The sequence below is a fragment of the Capra hircus genome, chromosome 3, assembly GCF_001704415.2.
Source record: "Capra hircus breed San Clemente chromosome 3, ASM170441v1, whole genome shotgun sequence".
In the NCBI taxonomy this organism is placed as follows: domain Eukaryota; kingdom Metazoa; phylum Chordata; class Mammalia; order Artiodactyla; family Bovidae; genus Capra; species Capra hircus.
The window spans coordinates 90,337,142-90,361,675 of NC_030810.1; the positions used below are offsets into that span (position 1 = coordinate 90,337,142).

The 24,534-nt window shown below is 42.2% G+C and overlaps 1 protein-coding gene across 2 annotated transcripts in view; it reads left to right on the forward strand.

Moving 5' to 3' along the window:
- LRIG2 (leucine rich repeats and immunoglobulin like domains 2) overlaps nucleotides 266-24,534 on the forward strand; it is a 64,088-nt gene continuing 39,819 nt past the window's right edge. The window contains exons 1-2 of one of the 2 annotated variants that reach the window (XM_018045929.1): nucleotides 266-1,286; nucleotides 4,877-5,005. Coding sequence is in view for 1 of the 2 variants with exons in the window: in XM_013962524.2 (XP_013817978.1) it covers nucleotides 1,048-1,286 (239 nt within the window). In the remaining variant the exon portion in view is untranslated. The remainder of the gene's footprint in view (nucleotides 1,287-4,876; nucleotides 5,006-24,534) is intronic. The other variant, XM_013962524.2, reaches the window with a different exon arrangement.

The following is a 24,534-nucleotide window of genomic DNA, read 5'->3' on the forward strand; positions in this document are numbered from 1 at the left end:
GTGCCTTGGTTATATGAATTCACACTAACAAGGTGGCCAGACTTCACTGTTCTTGTTACGTTTTCCACAGCCTTTGCTTTAGAATAAAAAAATTCCTCCACACCCAAGCCTTTTCTTTGTTGACAGTTCAACAGTCTCTATCTATATGTTCTGCTTGCTTCTGTGAAAGTGAGTGTAAATACACAACAGCATTCTCCGAATCAGAGGAAAGAGGAGTATTTTCCTTAAATACATGCCTTGCAAGTGTAAATACATGCCATCAACATTTATTGAACTCCAAGACAGAACAGAAGCTGGAGGTACACAGATGAATAAATAGGTTGTCTGCTCTGACGAGCTTAAGAGTCCACCAAGCGATGGAGCTTCCTTTTAGGAGACTGGGAGTTGCCTTGCATTTGCAGCAGCCATAGACGAGCAGGACTTGCAGAGGAGGCCCAAGCTTGGCTCTGGAGCCCAGTGGGCTCATGAAAGCTCCCGCATCCCCTTAGTGTTTGCCACTCGGGAGGCGCCTCTTCTGCCATTCCCCTTACTTGATGCCCAGAGACGATTAAAGATCCTTTTCTAGAACCATAGTGGATACATCACAAATCAGGACTTCAGACTTCAGCGCTTCTGCCCTCACTCCCTCCTAAGGAGCCACTGCGCCCTCCAGCGGAGAAACGGCAGTGGACCTGCAGGGGCCGCCCCTAAACTCTGGACACCTTAAAGTCCTCCTTAAGGAGCCAGCTGTCTCCAACACCTCCCCTCGTGGAGTCCCGCCCCGACGCGCCTCGTCTTGTGGCACCGATTGGTTGGCTCCTGTGCGTGAAGACGTTGCGTCGTGGGGCGGGGCGAAGCAGCGTTGACCACAGGGCCTGTGTTCTGTGTCCTCGGCCGCCGCCCCCGCTACCGCGGTGTATCCGCCCCTCGCCTGCCTTTAGAGGGTACTGGCGACAGCCGTTTCTCTGGGTGGTCGCGCAGCCGCCAGACGTCTCCGCCGAGCTGCTTTTCCTGGCTGGCTGCTGTTCTCCGCTGGGTCCAGGCCGGGGGGGTGGGGAGTAGGGAAAAATGGCGCCGGCGCCCCAAGGCGTTCGGGAGGAGCCGCTGCTGGAGTGTGGGTCGAGATTGCTTTCCCGGCTGCTCTTCCTCGCTCAGGCAGTGGTGCTGCTGCTGCCAGCCGCCCGTGCAGGCCTCTGCCCCGTGCCCTGTTCCTGCCGCATCCCGCTGCTGGACTGCAGTCGCAGGAAACTACCAGCGCCCAGCTGGAGGGCGCTGTCCACCTCGCTGCCCCCCGATGCCGTCAGCCTGTGAGTAGAGTTGCTGGGCGGGGACCAAAGGAAAGCGGGGAGAGTGGGTGGGTGCTCCAGCTCCCAGAGGGGCAGGAGAGAGATGCCTGGCCGGGGGGTGCCGCCGGGAGCCTAAGTTCTGAAGGGAAATGCCATTGCGATATTGTGAAGTTTTGGGGAGGATGGTGGGAGCCTGAAATCCTGGTGTTAAGGTTCTGGAGACTTGTATGAAAACCACAGTTAAAATTCTTGGGACCAGGGAGTATGTGATTCCTGGGCTGGGAGGAGTTGGGGCGGGGATGTTGTTAAGGGCTCACTGGTTCTGGGCACCGGCATTGGCTCTGAATGGTTGGGGCTCCTCGGCCACTTTGGGCTGCATCATCCAATGCATCAGCTTGAATGATCCCCAGGTATGTGGTTTTATATCCTTATCTTAAAGACTTATCTACTCTTTTTTGGCTGCCGTTCACGTTTTGGCAGGTTTTGTGCTGTTTTTGATATTTAACTGGGTTAAAACTTACTATGTTACTACATCCAGTACTACCTTGAACAAGCATTTTTATAAATAGCATTTTTGTTCTACTTTAAGAGTCATTGTAAAGAAGAAGGCTTATCCTTGACAGAATTACGTGATGTGCATTTCCTTGTGGCAAATAACCTAAAAATTAGTACTCTTTGTTTATGTATAAGAAGCAAGTACAATGGTTGGATGAATTCTTCTGGAGACCACTGCTGAGTGCTCATCTTGACAGGCCTGTGTTAGACAGTGGCACCTGGAGAGTTCATTAGTCTGAGTCAGCCTGATGGCATTAGGAACAACAGTAGATATTAAATGCTGCAATTATGGAGCTTCTTAACCACTAACATACAGTTATTTTCCTGCCACTAACTGAACAATGTATTTATTAATTGACAGACTTCTAATAGAGTCATCTCTGAAAAAAGTCCTGTCACACACATGAAAAATAGCTCCAGGGGCTGCTGGTTGTTTGACAGAAAACAACAAAATTCTCTAAACAATTATCTTTTAATTAAAAAAAAAATAAAGAAATGGAATACAAACAGAATGTCTCTCTTTGCAGTGGTTAAAGCATTTATACATTTGTAAATAGGTTATGTTAGGAAAGAAAGCTACCTCGTAAATTCCTTGAGGAAATTAATTTTGACAACCAAATGTTGTCATAGATCTGCAGTGTAATACGGTGTTTTCTGTTGTTTTATGATAGTGACACCTTTAACTAATTCTGATTCTGTTGACACAGATGAAAGGTAAAAATTTATATCAATGTGCAACATAGTCTGAATTAAGCCTAACATAATATCTTAGTAATGCAACAAGTACCTTTTCCTAAGAAATTCTTGAAACAGCTATCTGATTATGACAAACTAAATCTGGTGCAGGTTTAAAAACAACACAACTTCATTTAGCTGTAATTGAAATAAATGTGGCCTACTTTTCAAGCTCATCCATTGGTAGATAAACAATAATTAGAAATAGTTTCATGTTGGATACATTTATTTTGTGTCAAGGCTTGATTTTTGTGTAATGAAGACAAATTGCCCAAAGCCAAATAAAATTCAAAAATTTTAAGTGTCCTCTAGTGAAATTGACATTTTTCAGTTGAAGTGAAATGCCTTGGAGAGCAATTTTCTTGAAGAAATGTAACTGGATGGAAGTCTTAAATTAGCAAAAGAACTCTTAGAATATTAAAAGATGGGATTGTGCTGTTAAAACTGAGTAACATTTTTTTAAAAATCAGTTGCTTTCAGCTATGAAACCACCAGTGCACGTGGGTTTATGTATTTTTGAATCTTTCAAACACATGCAGTGCTTTAAATTATTAATGATTCAAACTCAAATGCTCTAACTTGTAGTCATCAGAAAGTTGGTAGACAAAATTCATTAATCCTGGGTTCTAAAATGTGTATCTGTCCCCAGTTACAGGCTTCCCAGGTGGCTTACTGGTAACGAATCCACCTGCCAATGCAGGGGATGCAGGTTCGATCCCTGGGTTGGGAAGGACCACTCCAGTATTTTTGCTGCGAAAATCCCATGGACAGAGGACCTGGCGGGCTACAGTCCATAGATTCACGAAGAGTTGGACGTGATTTACTGACTTAATATAAACGCCCCCAGTTACTGAAACAGAGCCCCTGAAACCCTTGTAATTTCCAAAGTGATAGGAGAACTAGGAGCGCCTTTCATTTTTGTGTTAGGCCTTTGACCCTGATTCCTGACACAGAGCTCATACATCTCGTAGAATTTTCTGGGTGATAGGAATGTCTTTTGACCAAATGAAGTGACTTTTAGTTGTCTCCAGGATGGCTTCAGGATGGGGGCTGGTCACCAGAAAGACTGAGCCGTGATTAGAAGCTTGGAACTTTCAGCCCCATCTCCCCTCCCCATCCTCCTGAAAGAGGAGAGGGGCTAGAGATTGAGGTAGTATTTGATCGTGCCTGTGTGATGAAGCCTTCATATAAGTCCTAAAGTATGGAGTTCAGAGAGCTACTAAGTTGGTGCAGGTTTAAAAACAACACAACTTCATTTAGCTGTAATTGAAATAAATGTGGTCTAAGAAAACAACACAACTACATCTACTGGGTGGTATGCTGTGAGGGTGGTGCATCCAACTTAGTAGCTCTCTGAACTCCGTACTTTAGGACTTTTATGATGAACACATCTTCTGGGTGGTATGCTGTGAGGGTGGTGCATCCCAACTCCATGGAGACAGACAGAAGCTCCTGCACTGGACCCTTCTGGATCTCACCCTCTGTATGTCTTCATCTGTGTCCTTTATCACATTTTTTATTAAATAGTAAACCAGTAAATGTAAGTAAATGTTTTCCTGAGTTCTGTGAGCTGCTTTAGCAGGTGGTTGAATCCAAAGAGGTGGGTCTTGGGAACCTCCAATTTATACCAGGTTGACAGAAGTTGCAGGCAGTGTGAGGACTTGTGATTGGTGTCTGAAGTGGGAGGCCGTCTTGTGGGACTGAGCCCTGAAGCAGTGAGGTCTGCAGTAATGCCAGTTAGTGTCAGAATCGAATTGCAGGATATCCAGCTGGTGAAGGATTGGTTGGTTGTTGAGGGGAAAAAGCACACATCTAGTGTCAGAAGTACTATATGTGTGAGTAAAGGAAAAAACCAGCGACAAAAATTTCTTGCCTGACCAAACTTTAGTCAGGCTCCTGAACCTTATCTTGGACGACTTCTGCACATTCTTGTAAAATGTAGTTTTAGCAGTATCTCTACTGAGTCAGTGTAGTGGGAATCCCCCATCCTCAGTATCTGATCAGATTCCTCCACCTATACGACCCTCCAGGTAATATTTGATTACCCTGGCCTGTCTTCAGCAAGAATCCTGTTGGGTATTTAGTTAAAAACCCCCTTACCCTGATGTTTACTCTTAGTAATTTTCCATTCACCAACCCTACTTTGCTCCTTAGCTGTGAGTTTTCTCTTATTCATGGAGTATTCAAAGTTAAGCCCAATCTCTTTTCCCAAACCTCAAAACTTCTTTGCAGTGGTTCCTATATGGAGAAAGCCTCATCCCCCAAAGTCTTCCTTACCATGCTTTAACAAGTATCATTGAATATTTTTTTCCTTTTAACAGTTTGTGGTGCCACAACTCGGGATAGGATCAGATTCATCATTGGACCCCCGGACCTCTCACCCAGGACCCTAAGTGCATACCTTTGAAGTCTTTATCTTCACTCCTGACTGGTTGATCGGGGATCCATTGGTGAGTCCGACTCCTGAACCATTGCACCGGACAAACATCCGAGGAAGCTGGTGAGGACAGATTTAGATTTTTAAGAGTCTGAGTACAATTGACCTTGAACAACATGGATTTGAACTGTAAATAAATACTCCAGTACTACATGGTCCATGGTTGGTTGAATCCACAGATGCAGAACCTTGAATACAGAGAAACCTCATGTTTGGAAGGCAATTACAAGTTACCTGTGGATTTTTAACTTTGCAGATGGTTGGTGCCTCTAACCTTCATCTTGTTCAGAGGTCAACTGTATGCTCCAGAAAATGGGATAGAGTGCTAGATAAACACAGGCTAGGTTAGAGTCCCAGGTTCTGTGTTTGTAAGAAATCTCAGTTAGAGTCCTGGGCTTCTTTGTTTGAACTGTACTTACTGGCCTGGAAATCTCTTCTTCCTGGCTCTGTTTTTCCTGAGTGGGGATTATTCCTTGACTCCTTACCCTGGAAATCTTTCCTCCTGGCTGTCTGTGAGGCCTCTCTCTCTCTTGGGTCCTGCTTCTTCCATGAGAACTTATCAGATGGCCCAAACCCCCTTCTTGAATCCCTGCTGACTCTGTCTGCATTCATTCTTGTTGGTATGCTTTTATTGAGGATAATGTGGAATTTCACTGACTTCTTTGGGAAACTTGAGATCTTTCTACACTGGCTCCTCTAAGCCCTCTCCTTTCTCTTTGCTTCTGCTCCTCCTTTGCTCTCACCGCCTTCAGTCTTCCTTCCAATTCTCTTGAATCCTATGGTACATGTGTGCATGCTAAGTCACTTCAGTTGTGTCCGACTCTTTGCAATCCCAGAGACTGTAGCCTGCCAGGCTCCTCTGTCCTTGGGGTTCTCCAGACAAGAGTACTAGAGTGGATTGCCATTCCCTTCTCCAGAGGCTCTTCTCACCCAGAGATTGAAACCATGTCGTGTCTCTTAACATCTCCTGCATTGGCAGGCAGGTTCTTTACCACTAGCGCCACCTGGGATATGTCTCCCTCAGAATCCCTTCATCCTTCAAACCTTTTTCCACCTCCATCTTTATAGTCATTTGAACTTTGGACCACCTGCTCTCCATTGGAGACTATAAAAGAACTTAGGGACCCCAAAAAACAACTGAAAAAGAAAAAGGCTAATTGGAAATACTCTGGATGTTTTCACCAGTTGAATGGGCTTTGGAGACATCCAGATAAGTTTCTTGATATCTCCTCAGTCAACACCTAAAAAATTCGGTCCATAGTCTCCATATGATTACATATCAGGGCAAGGGAAGGTGGTCTGTACAAAATCAGTAAACAGATAACCTTAACTTGTCCCATTTGCCATAAACACAACTCACATAAAAATACAGTGAAAATACAAGAGGTTATTATTTTATGTAGACCAGTGAGTTAATAGTTCTGTGTTTACTAACTTATGACTAAAGTTTTCCTGTGAAAACTGAGATCTCTTAGAATCTGTGTGTATGTTTATGTAGGTCTGTATATATGTTGTAGATATGTGAATTTTTCTATTTCTAGATGATATTACCAAATTAATTTATAAAATCTAGGTCTGTTCAAATTGGCTTAGAGATGAATGAGCAATTATGTAAGTATTCCTGGTGCAAAACTAGAATCCCAGAGTTTTATTGGGTTATTGATCTGCCCCTTTTAAGATTGGCTCAGTAGTTGTGGTGCATGGGCTTAGTTGCCCAGGGGCATGAGGGGTCTTCCTGGACCAGGGATAGAATGCTTGTCCCCTGTAAGTGGATTCCTAACCATTGGACCACCAGGGAAGTCCTTCCTGTGCCTTTGCCTTCTAAGTAATCTTTCTAGGAAACAAAGATATTGTATCTTACCAAAATAATTTCCTGTATTTCATGTTGTCTTTTTCAGATCTTTGATTACTTTAAAAAATTGAGTTTTCTCTTATTAGAAGAGCTATTTTTTTTTTTTTAAGCAACTGTGACTTTCTGTATTTGGCTTTGAAATCTTTTCCCACTTTGTTTAAATGGATAACTAAGTATTGTTTCACAATGACCTGTGATCGTAGTCAGATTTTTAAAACTTTTTGATATTTTTAACCTCACAAAATCAAATTCTGAATGGAATCTGTTTGATTTCAAACTAACTTTGAGACTTTCCAGAGGGTCCCTGGAAAATCTCAAAGGTTATGTCTCTCACCTTGTAAAAGGATATATTAAACTAATTAGATTTATTTGATATTTTAAATTACATGAGAAGCATAGTAAATACATGAGGACAAACCTTAGGTTATACATGTATGGATATGTTACTAATATACGTGTTTTAGAAAAGTTATGAAGTTCATAGAGATATGAAACAGCCTTGTTGTCTGGTTATTAGGTTGAAGTATTTTATGCCACAGAGATAAATAATTTTCCTTATCAAATGAACTCTTCATCAGAACTTTAATCATAACCATTTAAAGTCTTTTTTCATTCATGAACAAGTTGTTGTTTTACTCTCCTTCTCTGAAAGTATAAACAGTCAGCCACAGGCAAGAATGCTCCATGATGGCATCAGGAGGGCCATGCCACAAGACTGAGAATTGCCAGAAGTAATGAAGCTGAGGAATTGATAACACTGTTAACCCAAGATCAAGTTGAATAAGAATTCATTACATCAGACTGATAAACTAATGAGAATGGTTATAATTTTTTATCACCCTTTATTTGAAGCAATGCTGGTTTTTTAATGTTTTTTTCTTCAAATTTAAATAACCTTTTTCTTTTCTGTTGTGTTATGTATAGCTTACAACAGTAATACCTTTGTGAACAAAGAAGAAACAGTTACTTTTTCTTCCTACCTGGTTCTTCCAGAATTCAGAAACTTTTAGCTAGTATTCTTATTTTCATGACAATGTAGTAATTTGAATAAGTTCAATAATATGCTCTTGTAACAGGATCCAACTTGGAAATGATTGATATATTACCATGGCTTTGGTTGAAATATTATATTTAAGAGTGAACTGTGTATGGAATCTGGTTTAAGCTACCAAGGTTGAGTTCATGGACCAGTATTCATGGGAAAACTGGCCTGGTATCTGGCTGATAAGGTTCCCAACCTCATAGATGAGTAAGGAAAGTTGCTTCTGGGCTGGCTCAGGACCCTTAGGATATCTTGGGGACCCCAAGAAAAGCAAAAATCACCTGAATCTTAAGGAGTGGAAGATGAAGTCTGGTGGCTACTTCCTGAGCTGTCTTCCTAGCCTCAAGAGGCTTTTAAAAGCCTAATCTGAGTTTTCTTTCAGCAAGTTTCTTATATGGCCTACTTATATGGTCAGTCACTATTCCTGCTGCAGTTATGTAAATAATCGGGACAAATCTAATGAGATCAGAATTTGTAAGCAAGAATTAGAAGGTTGACTGTAGAGAGAAAGGTTTTTGTTTCACTATAAAACTGTAGTGCAGTCTTGTGAATTCTGTCTGGCACATTGATTGCCAGTCCTTACCACATTCTCAATTCTGGTTTCCTCTGATATCTGGCTATGACGCTCCAAACTGATGTTTCCAGTTTTTCTCCTACCCTCCTGACGTGGCATCCCTGAGAACTACAATTGCCCTTTTCCTGAAACTGTGCAAGATGAAGCTGGATGACGGTATAAACTTGAAAGAAAAGACCATGACACCTTGCATATGGGCAACCTCTGTGCCTGCTGAACACTTAGTGCCATCACCAGAGACATTCAAACTGCAAACCAGGATGCTTCTTCAGGTGACCACTGCCATCCTCACTCCACCATTAAGAGATGCTTCAAGCTCAAATCTAAGAATGCCAACTGGCTGCATCTGGGTTGAAAAACTGGGTCTCTAGCTATTAATTTTGGTTTCTCTTTTATTTTCATAGAAACTGCCATTATTAAATGCTTGACTGCTGGCACCATTGAGCAAATATCCACTAAAGCCAAGTCTCCACAGGTTTACCCTGGTCCTTAATGAGCAAAAGACCACTGAATGAGAAAATAGACTTATGTTTCTCCTTTCCTTGAACAGAAAGGGGCCTGACAAAGATTCTTTGACTAAATTTTTATCGGACTCCTGAACCACCTTCTACTAGGCTCATCTGTATACTTCCTTGTAAAATGCAGTTGTAGCAAGAATCCTGCTAAGTCAGTTTAGCAATAAACCCCTTATATCTGATCACCCTTGACCTGTGATCTGGTTTCTCATCTTCTACCACCTCTCAGGTGATGTCTGATCACCATGGATAGTCTTCAGCAAGAATCTACTTAGGTCTGTTTAGCCAGAGCCTCCCCTTACCCTTGTTTCCGGTTTTCCACCCACTGACCTTGTCTGTCCACTCTGCTTCATGGCTATGAAGTTGTATTAGCCCATGCAGTATTTGGAGTTGAGCTCAGTTTCTTCCCCCACTGCAGAATTTCATCATTTTAGCCCCTGTACTCATAGAGATAACCTGCATCACCTTGAATAAAGTCTTTCTTACCAGGTTTTAACAAGAGTCATTGATCATTTTTTCTTTTAGCACAGGGAGTTTTTCCTGGACATTTGGTGTCACAGGACTGAGACTTGCTAGAATGGACCTGGCTCATGGAAACATGGTTTGGGAAGAGAAAGGATAAAAGGCAGGGGATGCAGAACCTTTGATTCCTGGGAGAGCATGTGGTCACCCATGGTATGGAGCAGCAGCTTTGCTGCTCTCAGTTACTAACGGTGAAAGTTACCAATGGAATTTAGAGATGAATCCAATTCCCAGCATGTTGGTCTACTGGATGCATAAGGACATGGAAACTAACAAGAAGAAGGTGAAATGTTTAATCTCTTGGTTATTGTGATAACCAAATTATAATAGCTGACAATGAAATAATGTAACATAATGCTGCTGCTGCTGCTAAGTTGCTTCAGTCATGTCCGACTCTGTGTGACCCCATAGACAGCAGCCTACAAGGCTCCTCCATCCCTGGGATTCTCCAGGCAAGAGCACTGGAGTGGGTTGCCATTTCCTTCTCCAGTGTGGTGAAAGCAGTGGGCTTCCCTAGTGGCTCAGACGGTAAAGCGTCTGCCTGCAATGCAGGAGACCCGGGTTCGATTCCTGGTTGGGAGGATCCCCTGGAGAAGGAAATGGCAATCCACTCCAGCACTCTTGCCTGGAAAATCCCATGGATGGAAGAGCCTGATAGGCTACAGTCCATGGGGTCGCAAACAGTCGGACATGACTGAGCGATTTCACTTTCACTTTCTCCAATGCATGAAAGTGAAGTCATTCAGTTATGTCCGACTCTTAGCGACCCATGGACTGCAGCCTGCCAGGCTCCTCTGTCCATGGGATTTTCCAGGCAAGAGTACTGGAGTGGGTCGCCATTGCCTTCTCCTTGTAATATAATGAGTAAGAGCTAAAATTGAAATCAAAAGCGAGTCCTGAGTCAGACCGTGAGTTGGACCAAGGTCAGATTTCACTAAGCAGAGCTTTGGTCATTGGCACAAAGCTGCCCACCAAGGAAAAAATTATGCAAGGACAGCAGAAAGTACCTCTTAGACCTCTGGTCACCAAGAATGTAGCCAGGGTGGGAGGAGAGGAAAACCAAGAAACTACTGAAATCAGGGAGTATAGTGTGAAGAAGACATTTGCTTTTGTGGATCAGTAATACCAGCTTACTGAAGACCAAGGAATACCCTGCAGAACCTTTATTAAAATGGATTGTGGAGTAATTAATTTAGGCTCAGTATGTGGTTTTAGATGCTACAATGGGGAAAAGCATGTTTGAGCTGATGAAGGACCCACAGCTTACCATGAAACAATCACTAATGGCCATATGAGATTCAGACACAGAGCAGTTTATTCCTGAGGGAACAGCTACCCTAATGGACAGAAGCCACTGTAAGCTCTCTTTATGCCTGAAAAAGAGGACTGCCCACTTCCTCCAATAAATATGAAGTGAAAGCAAACAGTGTGTTTCGTATATAAGCCACGAGGGTTTATCTTCCTGATAATTGAGATAGTCACCTGCTGAATATGTTTGTTACCCAGTCTCTGGAAAATGTTGTGGTTGAGAGGGAGCTCTTATATGGGCACCCCATATAACCTTCCTGATGCAAAGCCAAGGGACAGATGTGGAAGCCTTTTGCATTTGCTGCTTCAGCTTGCCCTTTGAATCTTGCATAAGTAAGTGAGTGTCAGTTGCCCAGTCATGCCTGACTCTTTGTGACCCCATGGACTGCAGCCCATCAGGCTCCTCTGTCCATGAGATTTTCCAGGCAACGATACTGGAGTGGGTCGCCATTTCCTTCTCCAGGGGATCTTCCCAACCCAGGGATTGAACCTAGGTCTCCTGCACTGGAGGCAGATTCTATACCTACTGAGCTACAAGGGATCTTACATAGATGCCAATAAAAACATTAGGTTAGTAATAATGAGGAAAGGCAAAGGAGAGAGTCAAGGAACTGATCTTAGCAAGGCGAACATTTTTAAACAGGTTTTAGAAATGTGGGGAATAAAGCAAATACTTTTAGCAAAACAAAGGAAATAGGGAACAATCATGGGATCCAACTCATGGAAGGCAGAATGGAGAATGGAAGGCTTTAAGATGACTTTTAAGAAATGGGATGAATAAAATGGACTTTAGCGGGGTTAAAACAAAGGCTTTAATCCTGCACTATCCAAGGCTGGGCAGGCTGAAGGGACCTCTTCCTGATCCCCGAAGAGTAAAGGGCCTTGAATCTGCTCTGTTTAGTTTGAAGAAGTCCAGAAGTCCAAAGACTGAGATTGCAGTGAGAAATGTGACCAGCAAATGCTTGAGTCATTGGTTAGGCAGATTAAATGGGGTAAAAACTGACCCAAAGGGGGTCTTCTCTGGCAGTCCAGTGGTTGGGAGGCCACACTTCCCACTTCCATTGCAGGGAGTGTAGGTTTGAACCCTGGTCGGGGAACTAGTATCCCGCATGCCTTGTGGCATGGATGAAAAGAAAAAAAAAACTGACAAAGAGGACCAGGGTCCCTTGGCTCAGCCTGTGGTGGGAGTACCCTGAAACCTTTTGCAGTAGAGTGGATAATAGTCAGAAGGCAGAGAATTTCCCAGGAGTTTTTGATAGGAGACTATCTTGTCCTGTGGTACCAAAACCATTTGTGAAACCTGATGCAGCTGAGAACATGAAAACATAAGGGTTGATAGGATTATGAAAGTAGGAATGTTTAAACAGGCTTTATGTAAAAAAGCTGTATCTCCTTTATCTGAATATTTTATGGGAATGGGTGTTACATCTGGATGGGGATTGCTTCCCTTACTTAGTATTATAAAATAAAAACCTGTTAATATCAGCCCTAGTGGAGGCTACAGTTAAGAATGTAAGGTGAAAGTTTGTAGGAGAATGATATGTTTGATCAGACTTTTACCTGATTATATAATGAGGATGGACATTGTGTCTGATCAGGGAACGTTTCTTCTACCACATAGTATCATAAAACAGAAGGCATGTAAATCTACCCTTCAAGCAATATTAATTGGACCTGCTAAGTGGGAGCCAATGAGATGGACCTTGGCTTGCTATTGCATGTTAATTGAAACTGCCACTATGACTAAAACTCATAAAGTAATCTTGAAATATGAAATAGTCATGATGTCTTGCATAATGTCTGATAAACACTCCAGGGGAGGGCAGTGCCCAAAAGAACAATAAAGTGGAAATGGCTTAAACAGGATCATAGTGCCTGGGGAATGTGAGAAGGAGATCCTAAAGAGTAGGGAGCCTCTTTTCCCCTAGGACTGGCTCTGGAACTGTGTGAGGAGCTGCTGGGTTCTCTTGTCACCTAGCAGTGTCCTATAACTGACCAACAAAGAGTTGCTTAGGTTTTGAATGACAGTTGCAAGGTGAATGGACAGCATCCTATTTGGAAGGCCACCACTGATTGAAGAAGGTAAGAACATTAGCTGAATGGGTTGAGTTGCATGCTGTTTTCCTAGAGTAAGAATTGAACGGTGGTAAAAACCCTGTGTTTGAGTTTGACTCATGGGCAGTGGCCTGTTGGCAGGCCATATGGTCAGGCAGAAGAGCAGTGAAAACCTGGCCTATGTAAGGGATGCCCTTAAGGGGCAGAACTCTGTGGGAATTACTGTGGAGATTTGAAGGGTGCATTAAAGTAGGACTTTCTTGATGCCCACCAGGAGAAGCCCCTTCTAGGTTCAGAGGTGAATAGGATCAATAAGCAAATATGCCTATGTGCTTTCTTGAGGTGCCCACCTGGGTCCCTGGATGAGTGGATATGGGGACACTGCAGGAATGCAGAGATAGTCTGAATCTATAGACAATTCTCTTGTACCCCTGAGGCACAAAATGATGGTAATCATTGACAGGATAATGTTCTGTCTTCAAGCGAAAGAGACAGAGACAGCAGATGGTTATGTCAGATTGCTCTGGTGGAAAGGCTTGAACATAGCTGGTAAGTGAGCCTGGTGCTGATAGGCCTGAGGGGCTACAAATGAGTCCTGATAGAGTAGACACTGACTCTGGACCAGGCTTTGTTTACTTGATGGTAGATGCCAATGTTCAAGGGTGCTTTAAAAGAACCAGAAAGTGAAAGTTAAGTCGCTCAGTCGTGTCTGACTCTGCAACCCCGTGGACTGTAGCCCACCAGGCTCCTCCGTTCATGGGATTCTCCAGGCAAGAATACTGGAGTGGGTTGCCATTAACCGAAAGAGAAGATAATTGTACCAATTTGGATGGTTGATCATCATCTCTTCAGACCAAAGAATATACCTTAAAGCCCATAAGTCCTTATAGTCCCAACAGTGGGCAGAAAGAGATCCTCCTCAGGGTACTAGTTTGATGGAGAACTGGAATGGACAATTAAAACATTGGTTATTTAAGATGGGGGAGATAAAGACATGAAGGGCTGGCTTATTATATACCATCAAAATGTACTCACAGCGTGGGGTATGGTTAAAGGAGTGGCTGTACTCTATAGAGTTCTCTTTTGGTGAGTCTAGGGAAGAGGGTATGGAATGACTATGCAATTTTTACCAAGGGAGAAGAATGCTGGTGTAATAACTATACTTTTTTCTTTCTTCTCCATATCATATCAGCTTTTTTCACCTGCTTGATGGAGTGGTTACCAGGACCAGGGCTGCAGATATAAGTGCTGGAAATGGATGATTCTTAAGGAAGAAACTAACTCTAATTTAAAATTTGGGGTCAGGGTTGCTAAGTGGGGTGTGTTGTGCTTTCATTCCGTCTTGCAAAATTGAGGTCAACAGTGAATGTCTGTATTCCCTGGTGGTAGAAATAGCCCAGTAGTTCTGTACCTGTGTAACCTTACCCTAAATGAATGAATGGATTGAAGGGGAGGAACTTGCTAAACTAGTATTGCTGTTTGCTATCTAGATCAGCACAGTGGCTGAACCTGATGTTCCTTCTAAAGCTGGAAGAGTTTGGGTTGGAAGAGCTGAAGATAAGGAAATAAATGGGTTGTTATAGTGAGAGAAATCCAATATTAACACCTCAGAAGGCCTCAGAGTAGTAGATGATATCATATCTTAGTTCAGTTACACCAGACAACTGAAAGAATGAAATCGTATGTTTGCCTAGACCATACCTGCATTTGGAACCTGGCAAGATTAACTGGAAGCCTGCAAACCCAAGTGGCCTTGGTTGGAAATTTATTTTTCGTATCATATGATGACAGATGATCCAGTTATTAATGACTGACTGGGATTCTAACAATGTGCCAGTGTCTTTTTTGAGTTGTGTGTCATTTTGCTGTAAAGGGGATTGGCCAGAGACCAAGAGTGTGGGCTGTGAAATACAGAAAATATGTGAATTGATCTCTACCCCTGGTTCCTGGCACAGAGCTGAAACCCCTGTGATTTCCAAAGTGAAAAGAGTATTTGGAATGCCTACTGGTCTAATATTTGTTCTTTGACCCTGATTCCTGACACAGAGCTCCTACATCTCTTGGGATTTCCTGGGTGATAGGAGTGTCTTTTGACCTAATGAGGTGACTGTTGGTAGGCCCCAGATAGCTTCAGGATGGGGGCTGGTCAGCAGAAAGACCAAGCTGTGGTTAGAAGCTTGGAACTTTTCAGCTGCGTTCCTCTGCCCCCCTCCGTCCTCCTGAAGGAGGAGAGGGGGTGGAGATGGAGGTACTACTCGATCATGCCTGTGTGGTGAATCCTCCATAAAAATCCTGAAAGTATGTAGTTGAGAGAGCTTCTGAGTTGATGAACACACCTGCTGGTAGGTATACTGTGAGGGTGGTTCATCCCAACTCCACGGAGCCTGAAGCTCCTGCACTGGACCCTGCTGGATCTCCCCGTGTGTGTCTTCATCTGGCTGTTTATCTGAGTCCTTTATCATATTTTATTTTATAGTCAACTAGGAAACAGAAGTGTTTTCCTTAGTTCTGTGAATTGTTCTAGCAGGTGTTTGAATCCAAGGAGGGGGTCATGGAAGCCTCCAGTTTGTAGCTAAGTCAGACAGAAGTTGTGGGTAACATGGGGACCTTCTATTTGTGATTGGTGTCTGAAGTGGGGATGGGGGCAGTCTTGTGGGACTAAACCCTTAACTTATGGGGTCTGCACTCACTCTAGTTAGTGTCAGAATTGAATCGCAGGATATCCATTGGGTTTTGGAGAATTGGTTCATGTCGGGGGGAAATCCCAAAATATCTGGTGTTAGGAGCATTGTGTGGATGAGTAAAGATAAAATTTTTTTCCTGGACAGAAACTTTATTTATTATTAGGTACTGTCTGTAAAAATTTTTTATTTTGTAGTTGATTTACAGTGTTGTGTTTCAAGTGCACAGCAAAAGGATTCATTATGTGCATACACATATATCTATTCTTTTTCAGGTTCTTTTAGCAAGTAGATTATTGCAGAATATTGAGTAGAGTTCCCTGTGCTCTACAGTAGGCCCTTGTTGATTATTTCATATACAGTGTATATTTGCTAGTCCCAAACTCCTAATTTATCCTTCCCTCCCATAAGTTTTGTTTTGAAAGTCTGTGGTTCTGTTTTATAAATAAGTTCATTTGTACTTTTTATTTTAAGATTCCACATATAAGCAGTATGTGATATTTGCCATTCTCTATGTGATTCAATATGATAAATACTTCACTTAGTATGATAATCTCTAGATCCATCCATGGTGCTGAAAATGGCATTACTTAATTCCTCTTTTTGGCCGAATAATATTCCACCGTGTATATGTACTACATTGCCTTTATCTATGCCTCTGTCAGTGGACATTTAAGTTGCTTTTGTGTCTTGGTTGTTGTAAATAGTGCTGCAGTGAACATTGGGATACATGTATCTTTTCAAACTGTGGTTTCCTCTGGATATATGCCCAGGAGTGGGATTGCTGGATCATATGATAGCTCTAGTTTCAGTTTTTTAAGAAATCTTCATGCTTTTCTCCATAGTGGTTGTACCAGTTATAGGTTCTGGGTTTTTTTTTTGGTCATGTTACTTGGTTTGCAGGATCTTAGTTCCCTGACCAGGGATAGAAGCCAGGCCCCTCAGTAAAAGCACCAAGTCCTAATCACTGGACTGCCAGAGAATTCCCTAGATACTGTCTTTGTATCTGTATGTCAGAAACTTCTAAATTTTATTTGTTTATTTAAAAACTGACTGGATTCTTCATGAGTGCCGAGGGCTGTATCACATTGTTCTGATTTTACACCTCTACTACCCCCCATACACAAAATTGAAGGACCAGGTGTATTAGTCAATTTTTTATTTGTTTCAAGTAAGGGCATTAGAACCCCTCTTCTCCAACATTTATTTATTTTTATGGTCATGATTACTGTGATATTGAATGGTTTGCCTTGGAGATGAACAGAGATCATTCTGTCATTTTTGAGATTGCATCCAAGTGCTGCATTTTGGACTCTTGTTTAGTATGATCACTCCATTTCTTCTAAGGAATTCTTGCTCACAGTAGTAGATATAATGGTCATCTGAGTTAAATTCACCCATGCCAGTCCATTTTAGTTCACTCATTACTAAATGTTGATGTTCACTCTTGCCATCTCCTGTTTGACCACTTCCAACTTGCCTTGATCCACGGACCTAACATTCCAGGTTCCTATGCAGTATTGCTCTTAACAGCATTGGACTTTATGTCCATCACCAGTCACATCCACAACTGGTTGTTGTTTTTGCTTTGGCTCAGTCCCTTCATTCTTTCTGGAATTACTTCTCCACTGATCTCCGGTAGCATTTTGGACACCTACTGACATGGGGAATTCATCTTTCAGGGTCCTTTCTTTTTGCCTTTTCATGTTGTTCACGGGGTTCTCAAGGCAAGAATACTGAAGTGGTTTGCCATTCCCTTCTCCAGTGGACCACATTTTGTCAGAACTCTCCACTATGTCCCATCCATCTTGGGTGGCCCTACATGGCATGGCTCATAGTTTCATTGAGTTAGACAAGGCTGTGGTCCATGTGATCAGTTTGGTTAGTTTTCTGTGATTATGGTTTTCATTCTGTCTGCCCTCTGATGGATAAGGTTAAGAGGCTTATGGAAGCTTCCTGATGGGAGAGAGTGACTGACAGCAAAACTGGGTCTTGTTTTGATGGGCAGGGATATGCTCAGTAAATGTTTAATCCAATTTTCTTTTGAAGGGTGGGGCTATGTTCCCTCCCTGTTATTTGACCTGAGGCCAAACTACGGTGGAGATGAAGATAATGGTGACCTCCTTTAAAAGGTCCCGGGCATGCACTGTAGCACTCAGTGCCCCGGACCCCGCAGCAGGCCACTGTCAATCCATGCCTCCGCAGGAGACTCCTGGACCCTCATGGACAAGTCTGGGTCAGTCTCTTATGGGATCACTGCCCCTTTCTCATGGATCCTGGCACACCCAAGGTTCTGTTTATGCCCTCCAAGTTCTGGCTTCTTTATGATGGGTTAATGGTGACCTCCTCCAAGAGGGCTTATGCCATACCCAGGTCTGCTGCACCCAGAGCTCCTGCCCCTGTGGCAGGCTGCTTCTGACCCATACCTTCGCAGGAGACACTCAAGCACAGTGCTGGCTCAGTCTCTGGGGGTTCTCTGGGTCCTGGTGTGCCCAGGGTTTGTTTGAGCCCTTTGAGTGTTTCTGGTGGGTATGGGGTTTGATTCTAAATGTGTTTTCACCCCTCCTCCCATCTTGCTGCGGAGAAGGCAGTAGCACCCCACTCCAGTACTCTTGCCTGGAAAATCCCATGGACAGAGGAGCCTGGTGGGCTGCAGCCATGGGGTCGCTAAGAGTCGGACATGACTGAGTGACTTCACTTTCACTTTTCACTTAATGGCAACCCACTCCAGTGTTCTTGCCTGGAGAATCTCAGGGGCAGGGGAGCCTGGTGGGCTGCCGTCTATGGGGTCGCACAGAGTCGGACACGACTGAAGTGACTTAGCAACTTAGCAACCGTCTTGCTGGGGCTTCTCCTTTGCCCTTGGACATGGTGTATCTTTTTTTGGTGGGGTCCAGCATTCTCCAGTTGACGGTTGTCTAGTAGTGAGTTGTAGTTTTGCAGTTCTTGCAGAAGATGAGCACAGATCCTTCTACTCTGCCATCTTATGCCACAAGATGGTATGGACCTAAAGAAGCAGAGAGGTGGCAAGAATACACAGAAGAGCTATACAAAAAAGATCTTCATGCCTCAGATAACCACGATGGTGTGATCACTCACCTAGAGCCAGACATCCTGGAATGCAGAGTCAAGTGGGCCTTAGGAAGCATCACTACAAACAAAGCTAGTGGGGGTGATGGAATTCCAGTTGTGCTATTTCATATCCTAAGAGATGATGCAATGAAAGTGCTGCACTCAATATGCCAGAAAATTTGAAAGATGCAGCAGTGGCCACAGGACTGGAAAAGGTCAGTTTTCATTGCAGTCCCAAAGAAAGGCAATGCCAAAGAACGTTCAAACTACTGCACAATTGCACTTATTTCACATGCTAGCAAAGTCATGCTCAAAATTCTGCAAGCCAGGCTTTAACAGTACGTGAACCATGAAATTCCAGCTGTTCAAGCTGGATTGAGAAAAGGCAGAGGAACCAGAGATCAAATTGCCAACATCTGCTGGGTCATCGAAAAAGCAAGAGAGTTCCAGAAAAACATCTGCCTTTCACTGTGTGGATCACAACTGTGGAAAGTTCTTAAAGAGATGGGAATACCAGATCACCTGACCTGCCTTCTGAGAAATCTGTATGCAGGTCAAGCAGCAGCAGTTAGAACTGTACATGGAACAACAGACTGGTTCCAAATCGGGAAAGGAGTACATCATGACTATATATATTGTCACTCTGCTTATTTAACTTATATGCAGAATACATCATGCGAAGTGCCAGGCTGGATGAAGCACAAGCTGGAATCAAGACTTTCAGGAGAAATATCAATAAACTCAGATATGCAGATGACACCACCCTTATGGCAGAAAGCAAAGAAGAACTAAAGAGCCTCTTGGTGAAAGTGAAAGAGGAGCGTGAAAAAGTTGGCTTAAAACTCAGCATTCAGAAAACTAAGATCATGGCATCTGGTCCCATCACATCATGGCAAATAGATAGGGAAACAGTGGAAACAGCGTCCGACTTTATTTTGGGGGGCTCCAAAATCACTGCAGATGGTGATTGCAGCCATGAAATTAAAAGACACTTACTCCTTGGAAGAAAAGTTATGACCAACCTAGACAGCATATTAAAAAGCAGGGCATTACTTTGCCAACAAAGATCCGTCTAGTCAAAGCTATGGTTTTTCCAGTAGTCATGTATAGATATGAGAGTTGGGCTATAAAGCTGAGCACTGAAGAATTGATGCTTTTGAACTGTGGTGTTGGAGAAGATGCTTGAGAGTCCCTTAGTCAGCAAGGAGATCCAACCAGTCCATCTTAAAGGAAATCAGTCCTGAATATTCATTGGAAGGACTGATGCTGAAGCTGAAATTCCAATACTTTGGCCACCTGATGGGAAGAACTGACTCATTTGAAAAGACCCTGATGCTGGGAAATATTGAAGGCAGGAGGACAAGGGGACAACAGAGGATAAGAATGTTGGATGGCATGACTGACTTGATGGACATGAGTTTGAGTAAGCTCCAGGAGTTGGCGATGAATAGGGAGGCCTGGTGTGCTGCAGTTCATGGGGTTGCAAAGAGTCAGAAACAACTGAGCAAATGAACTGAACTGGTGGTCATGATAGCATCAAAAAATTAGGAAATACATGATTTTAGAGTTAAGGGCAATTCTGTAGATTAAGTATATTTAGCTTTATGCAAAACCTGTAACCTTGACTTTATTTTCATTTCTTGTTGACTGGTGGAAACTTCATCATGTAGTTGGGAACCACTGCTGCACTAGATTAATTGGATTTCATATACATTCTTTCGTTCAGTCACTCAGTTGTGTCTGACTCTGTGACCCCAGGGAATGCAGTACTCCAGGCTACCCTTTTCTTCACCATCTCCCAAAGTTTGCTCAAACTCCTGTCCATCAAGTCGATGATGCCATTCAACCATCTCATCCTCTGTCGTTCCCTTCTTCTGCCCTCAATCTTTCCCAGCACAAGGGTCTTTTCAAGTGAGTTAGCTCTTTGCATCAGGTGGCCAAAGGATTGGAGCTTCAGCTTCAGCTTCAGCATCAATCCTTCTAATGACTATTCAAGGTTGATTTCCTTTAGGATTGACTGGTATGATGTCCTTGCTGTCCAAGGGACTCTCAAGAGTCTTCTCCCGCACTGCAGTTCAAAAGTATCAATTCTTCAGCACTCAGTCTTCATTATGGTCCAACTCTCACATCCATACATGACTACTGGAGAAACCATAGCTTTGACTATATGGACCTTTGTTGGCAAAGTGATGTCTCTGCTTTTTAATATGTTGTCTTGGTTGGTCATAGCTTTTCTTCCAAGGAGCAAGTGTCTCAATTTCATGGTTGCAGTCACCCATCCACAGTGATTTTGGAGCTCAGGAAAATAAAGTCTGTCACTATTTCCATTTTTTCCCCATTTATTTGCCATGAGGTGGTGAGACCAGATGCCATGATTTTAGATTTTTGAATGTTGAGTTTTAAGCCAGCTTTTTCACTCTCCTTTTCATCTTCATCAAGAGGCCCTCTTTAACTTTCTGCCATTAGGGTGGTGACATCTGCACGTCTGAGGTTATTGATATTTCTCCTGGCAATCTTGATCCCAGCTTGTTCTTCATCCAGCCTTGCATTTCACATGATGTACTCTGCATATAAGTTAAATAAGGAGGGTGACAATATACAGCCTTGACGTACTCCTTTCCCAACTTTGAACCAGTTCATTGTTCCATGTCCAGTTCTTAGTGTTCTTTCTTATCCTGCATATAGATTTCTCAGAAGGCAGGTAAGGTGGTCTGGTATTTCCATCCTTTAAGAATTTCCACAGTTGTTGTGATCCACACAGGGAAAGCCTTTGGTATAGTCAATGAAGCAGAAGTAGATGTTTTTTTGGAATTCCTTTGCGTTTTCTGTCATCCAAAGAATGGTGGCAATTTGATCTCTGGTTCCTTTGCTTTTTCTAAATCTAGCTTCTACATCCGGAAGTTCTTGATTCACATATTGAAGCCTAACTTGAAGGATTTTGAACTTTACCTTGGTTGCGTGTGAAATGAGCATACTTGTAGAGTAGTTTGAACATTCTTTAACATTACCTTTCTTTGGAATTGGAATGATAACAGACCTTTTCCAGCCCTATGGCCACTGCTTAGTTTTCTAAATTTGCTGGCATATTGAGTGCAGCACTTTAACAGCATCATCTTTTAGGGTTTTAAATAGCTCATCTGGAATTCCAAGACCTCCACTAGCTTCGTTTGTGGTAGTGCTTCCTAAGGTCCATTTGACTTTGCATTCTGGGATGTCTGGCTCCAGGTGAGTGAACACATTATCTGGGTCATTAAGACCTTTGTATAGTTCTTTTGTGTGTTCTTGCCACCTCTTAATCTCTTTAGCGTCTGTTAGGTCCTTGCCATTTCTGTCCTTTGTTGTGCCTGTGTTTGCATGCAGTGTTCCCTTGGTATCTCCAATTTTCTTGAAGAGATCTTTACTAGATCTCTCTAATTGTTTTCTTCTATTTCTTTGTATTGTTCACTTAAGAAGGCTTTCCTCTCCCTCCTTGCTGTTTTGATTTACCATATAAACTCATTTTGACACAGAGTTTCTTATCACAATTTCCCTGGCATTGATTATCATCATCTAAATTATTTTTTGTTAATTTGGTAGGGGAAAATCATATTGGTTTAATTGCTTTTCTTTGTATAATTTGATTCTCTTAATATTAACTTTGCCTCCACTGCTTCCCTTGTCCTGAATGGCACTTACTTTTAGGTGTTAGAACCACTTGAAAAGAGGAGAGTAGTGTGCTCAGTATATCTTTGAGGAGTTTTATCTTTGACCTTTGGTCTTTTTGACGAGATCTTGCTGGGCAAGGGAACAGTAGTTAAGAGATGAAGACAGATAGACAAGGCTACTGCTGAACAGTGGTAAGGAAACCTAGGGTCATTTTACCTTGCTAGACTCCCCTGCGTGTGAAGTCGCTTTGGTTGTGTCCAACTTGCTGTAACCCTTTGAACTGTAGCCCGCCAAACTCTGTTCATGGAATTCTCCAGGCAAGAATACTGGAGTGGGTTGCCACGCCCTCCTCTAGGGGATCTTCCCAACCCAGGGATCGAACCCACTTCTCTTATATCTCCTGCACTGTGAGACAGGTTCTTTACGTGGGAATCCCATAGACTCCCCTACCTAAACCTGTTTCATGACTCTCTTCTCCAGTGAGATATCCAAGGAGCTATTCAACAGTCTACTAGTATGTCTTGCTGTGTTTATCGAAGACCTCACTTTTAAAATCTGATTTTAGAAAACATGCATAAATTATAAAAGGGCATATATTCTTATTAAAAGAAATAAGCAAAACAGAGGTGAATTAATTAGAAAAGCATCTATCCCTTCTTCTACCCCTTCTATCCTACCTTCCTGTGGTACAAATAGGGATTTATAGGAATTTCATCTTGATAATGAATACTGTTTAGTGACATTTTGGTGTCAGTGAGACTTCATATTAAAGTGATCCTGTAAACTCCAAGAGGGATTGTATAACTCCTTTAATGCCTGTTTTATTCTGTGCTGCTTAGTGCAGTGCCTGGCATATGGTAGGTGTCAAATATTTGTTGACAGGTTTATTGTAAGGCGAGGAAAGGAAAAGAAAGAATCTTAGCAGAGCATCCCTTGTGGGTATTAGATTTCTGGAGAAGCGCAGTGGTTCTCAGCCCTGGCTGCAGGTTAGACTACTCCTTGGAGAACCTTAGCACAATACCAGTGGTTGGGTCTCACACCCCAGTGATTCTGCTTTGATTGGTCTGAAGGAGACCCCTGCATCAGTGTTTTAGATATCCCCTGGTCATGCTGATTTATAGTGGTGGTGACGAACCACTGAACCATAAATGGTTGTTGCTTATTGAATGTTAATTGAAAGATCTGTGCTTTACTTAATTCTTTAAAAATCCCTTATGCTTTGAAAGAAACTTTTTTAGAGATTGTTGTCCTAATTATGTTTCATTATATTAAAAGTATTTTGCATTTCCTTATATACAGCATAAGGAAATAATATAATCAGTGCATGAATAATCAAAGAATTACTTGTACATTAAGGTAATCATTTGGCTTCCCCATGCTAGAAAATACATTTCTCTCATCTTAGGTTCATGACATTTTATGTAGTATACTTTCTTTATTAAAGACTCTTTAATCGTAATGGAGAACTGGCATTTAAGCAGTAGAGGAAACAAATCATATTAAATGATTAGCAAAAATGTTAAAAAAAAAAAACTGAATGCATTTGTATGTTGTATTTTCTTTTTTATGCCAAACTAAATGACACAGCTTGTTTATTCTGTATTATTCTAGTCATCAAAAATGTTAAGATGTTCCACTGGTACAAATAAAAAAACAAAAGCAATTTAAGTAATTCGATTCCATCCAAATTATTCATTTCATATTTGGAATAAAAACCAGATTATTTAATGCAAGCTTTTTTCACTTTGCTGTAAACCTTTTTTTAAGTGTGTGTCTTCTTTTCCTCTGCTTCTCTTGTTGTTCCCCAACTTTTCCCCAAAAAGAGACTGTAAAAAAAAAGTAAAAAAAAAAAGAGAGACTGTAACTATGTTGTTTGTAATAAACTTAAATACTGGAATAACTATCAGAATTACTAGTAGTGATGAATAGTTAAAAAGTTAAACCATAAACAGTGCAACATTAATGAAGTGTGATGTAAATAAATTTGTTGCTAAATGCTTCTTAACTTTGGATTTCTCTTATATGTTTTTACTTTTTGTATTTCCTTTTCAAACTCACTCTGACATCCTGCTTATATAATAAAAATCTTGGCAGATTGCAGCCTGAAAAGCATAGCCAACCCTGAGCATAATTAGGCTTATTTGAGGAGATACTAGACTTGGTGCCAGGGTAAGCTACGTGAGTATTAAGGAATGATGGAGTGTGTTAATAATGAGAAACCAGCTGATGCTTGGCTTTGATTAGACCTGCCTTCTCTGCCAATATTGTGACAAGAT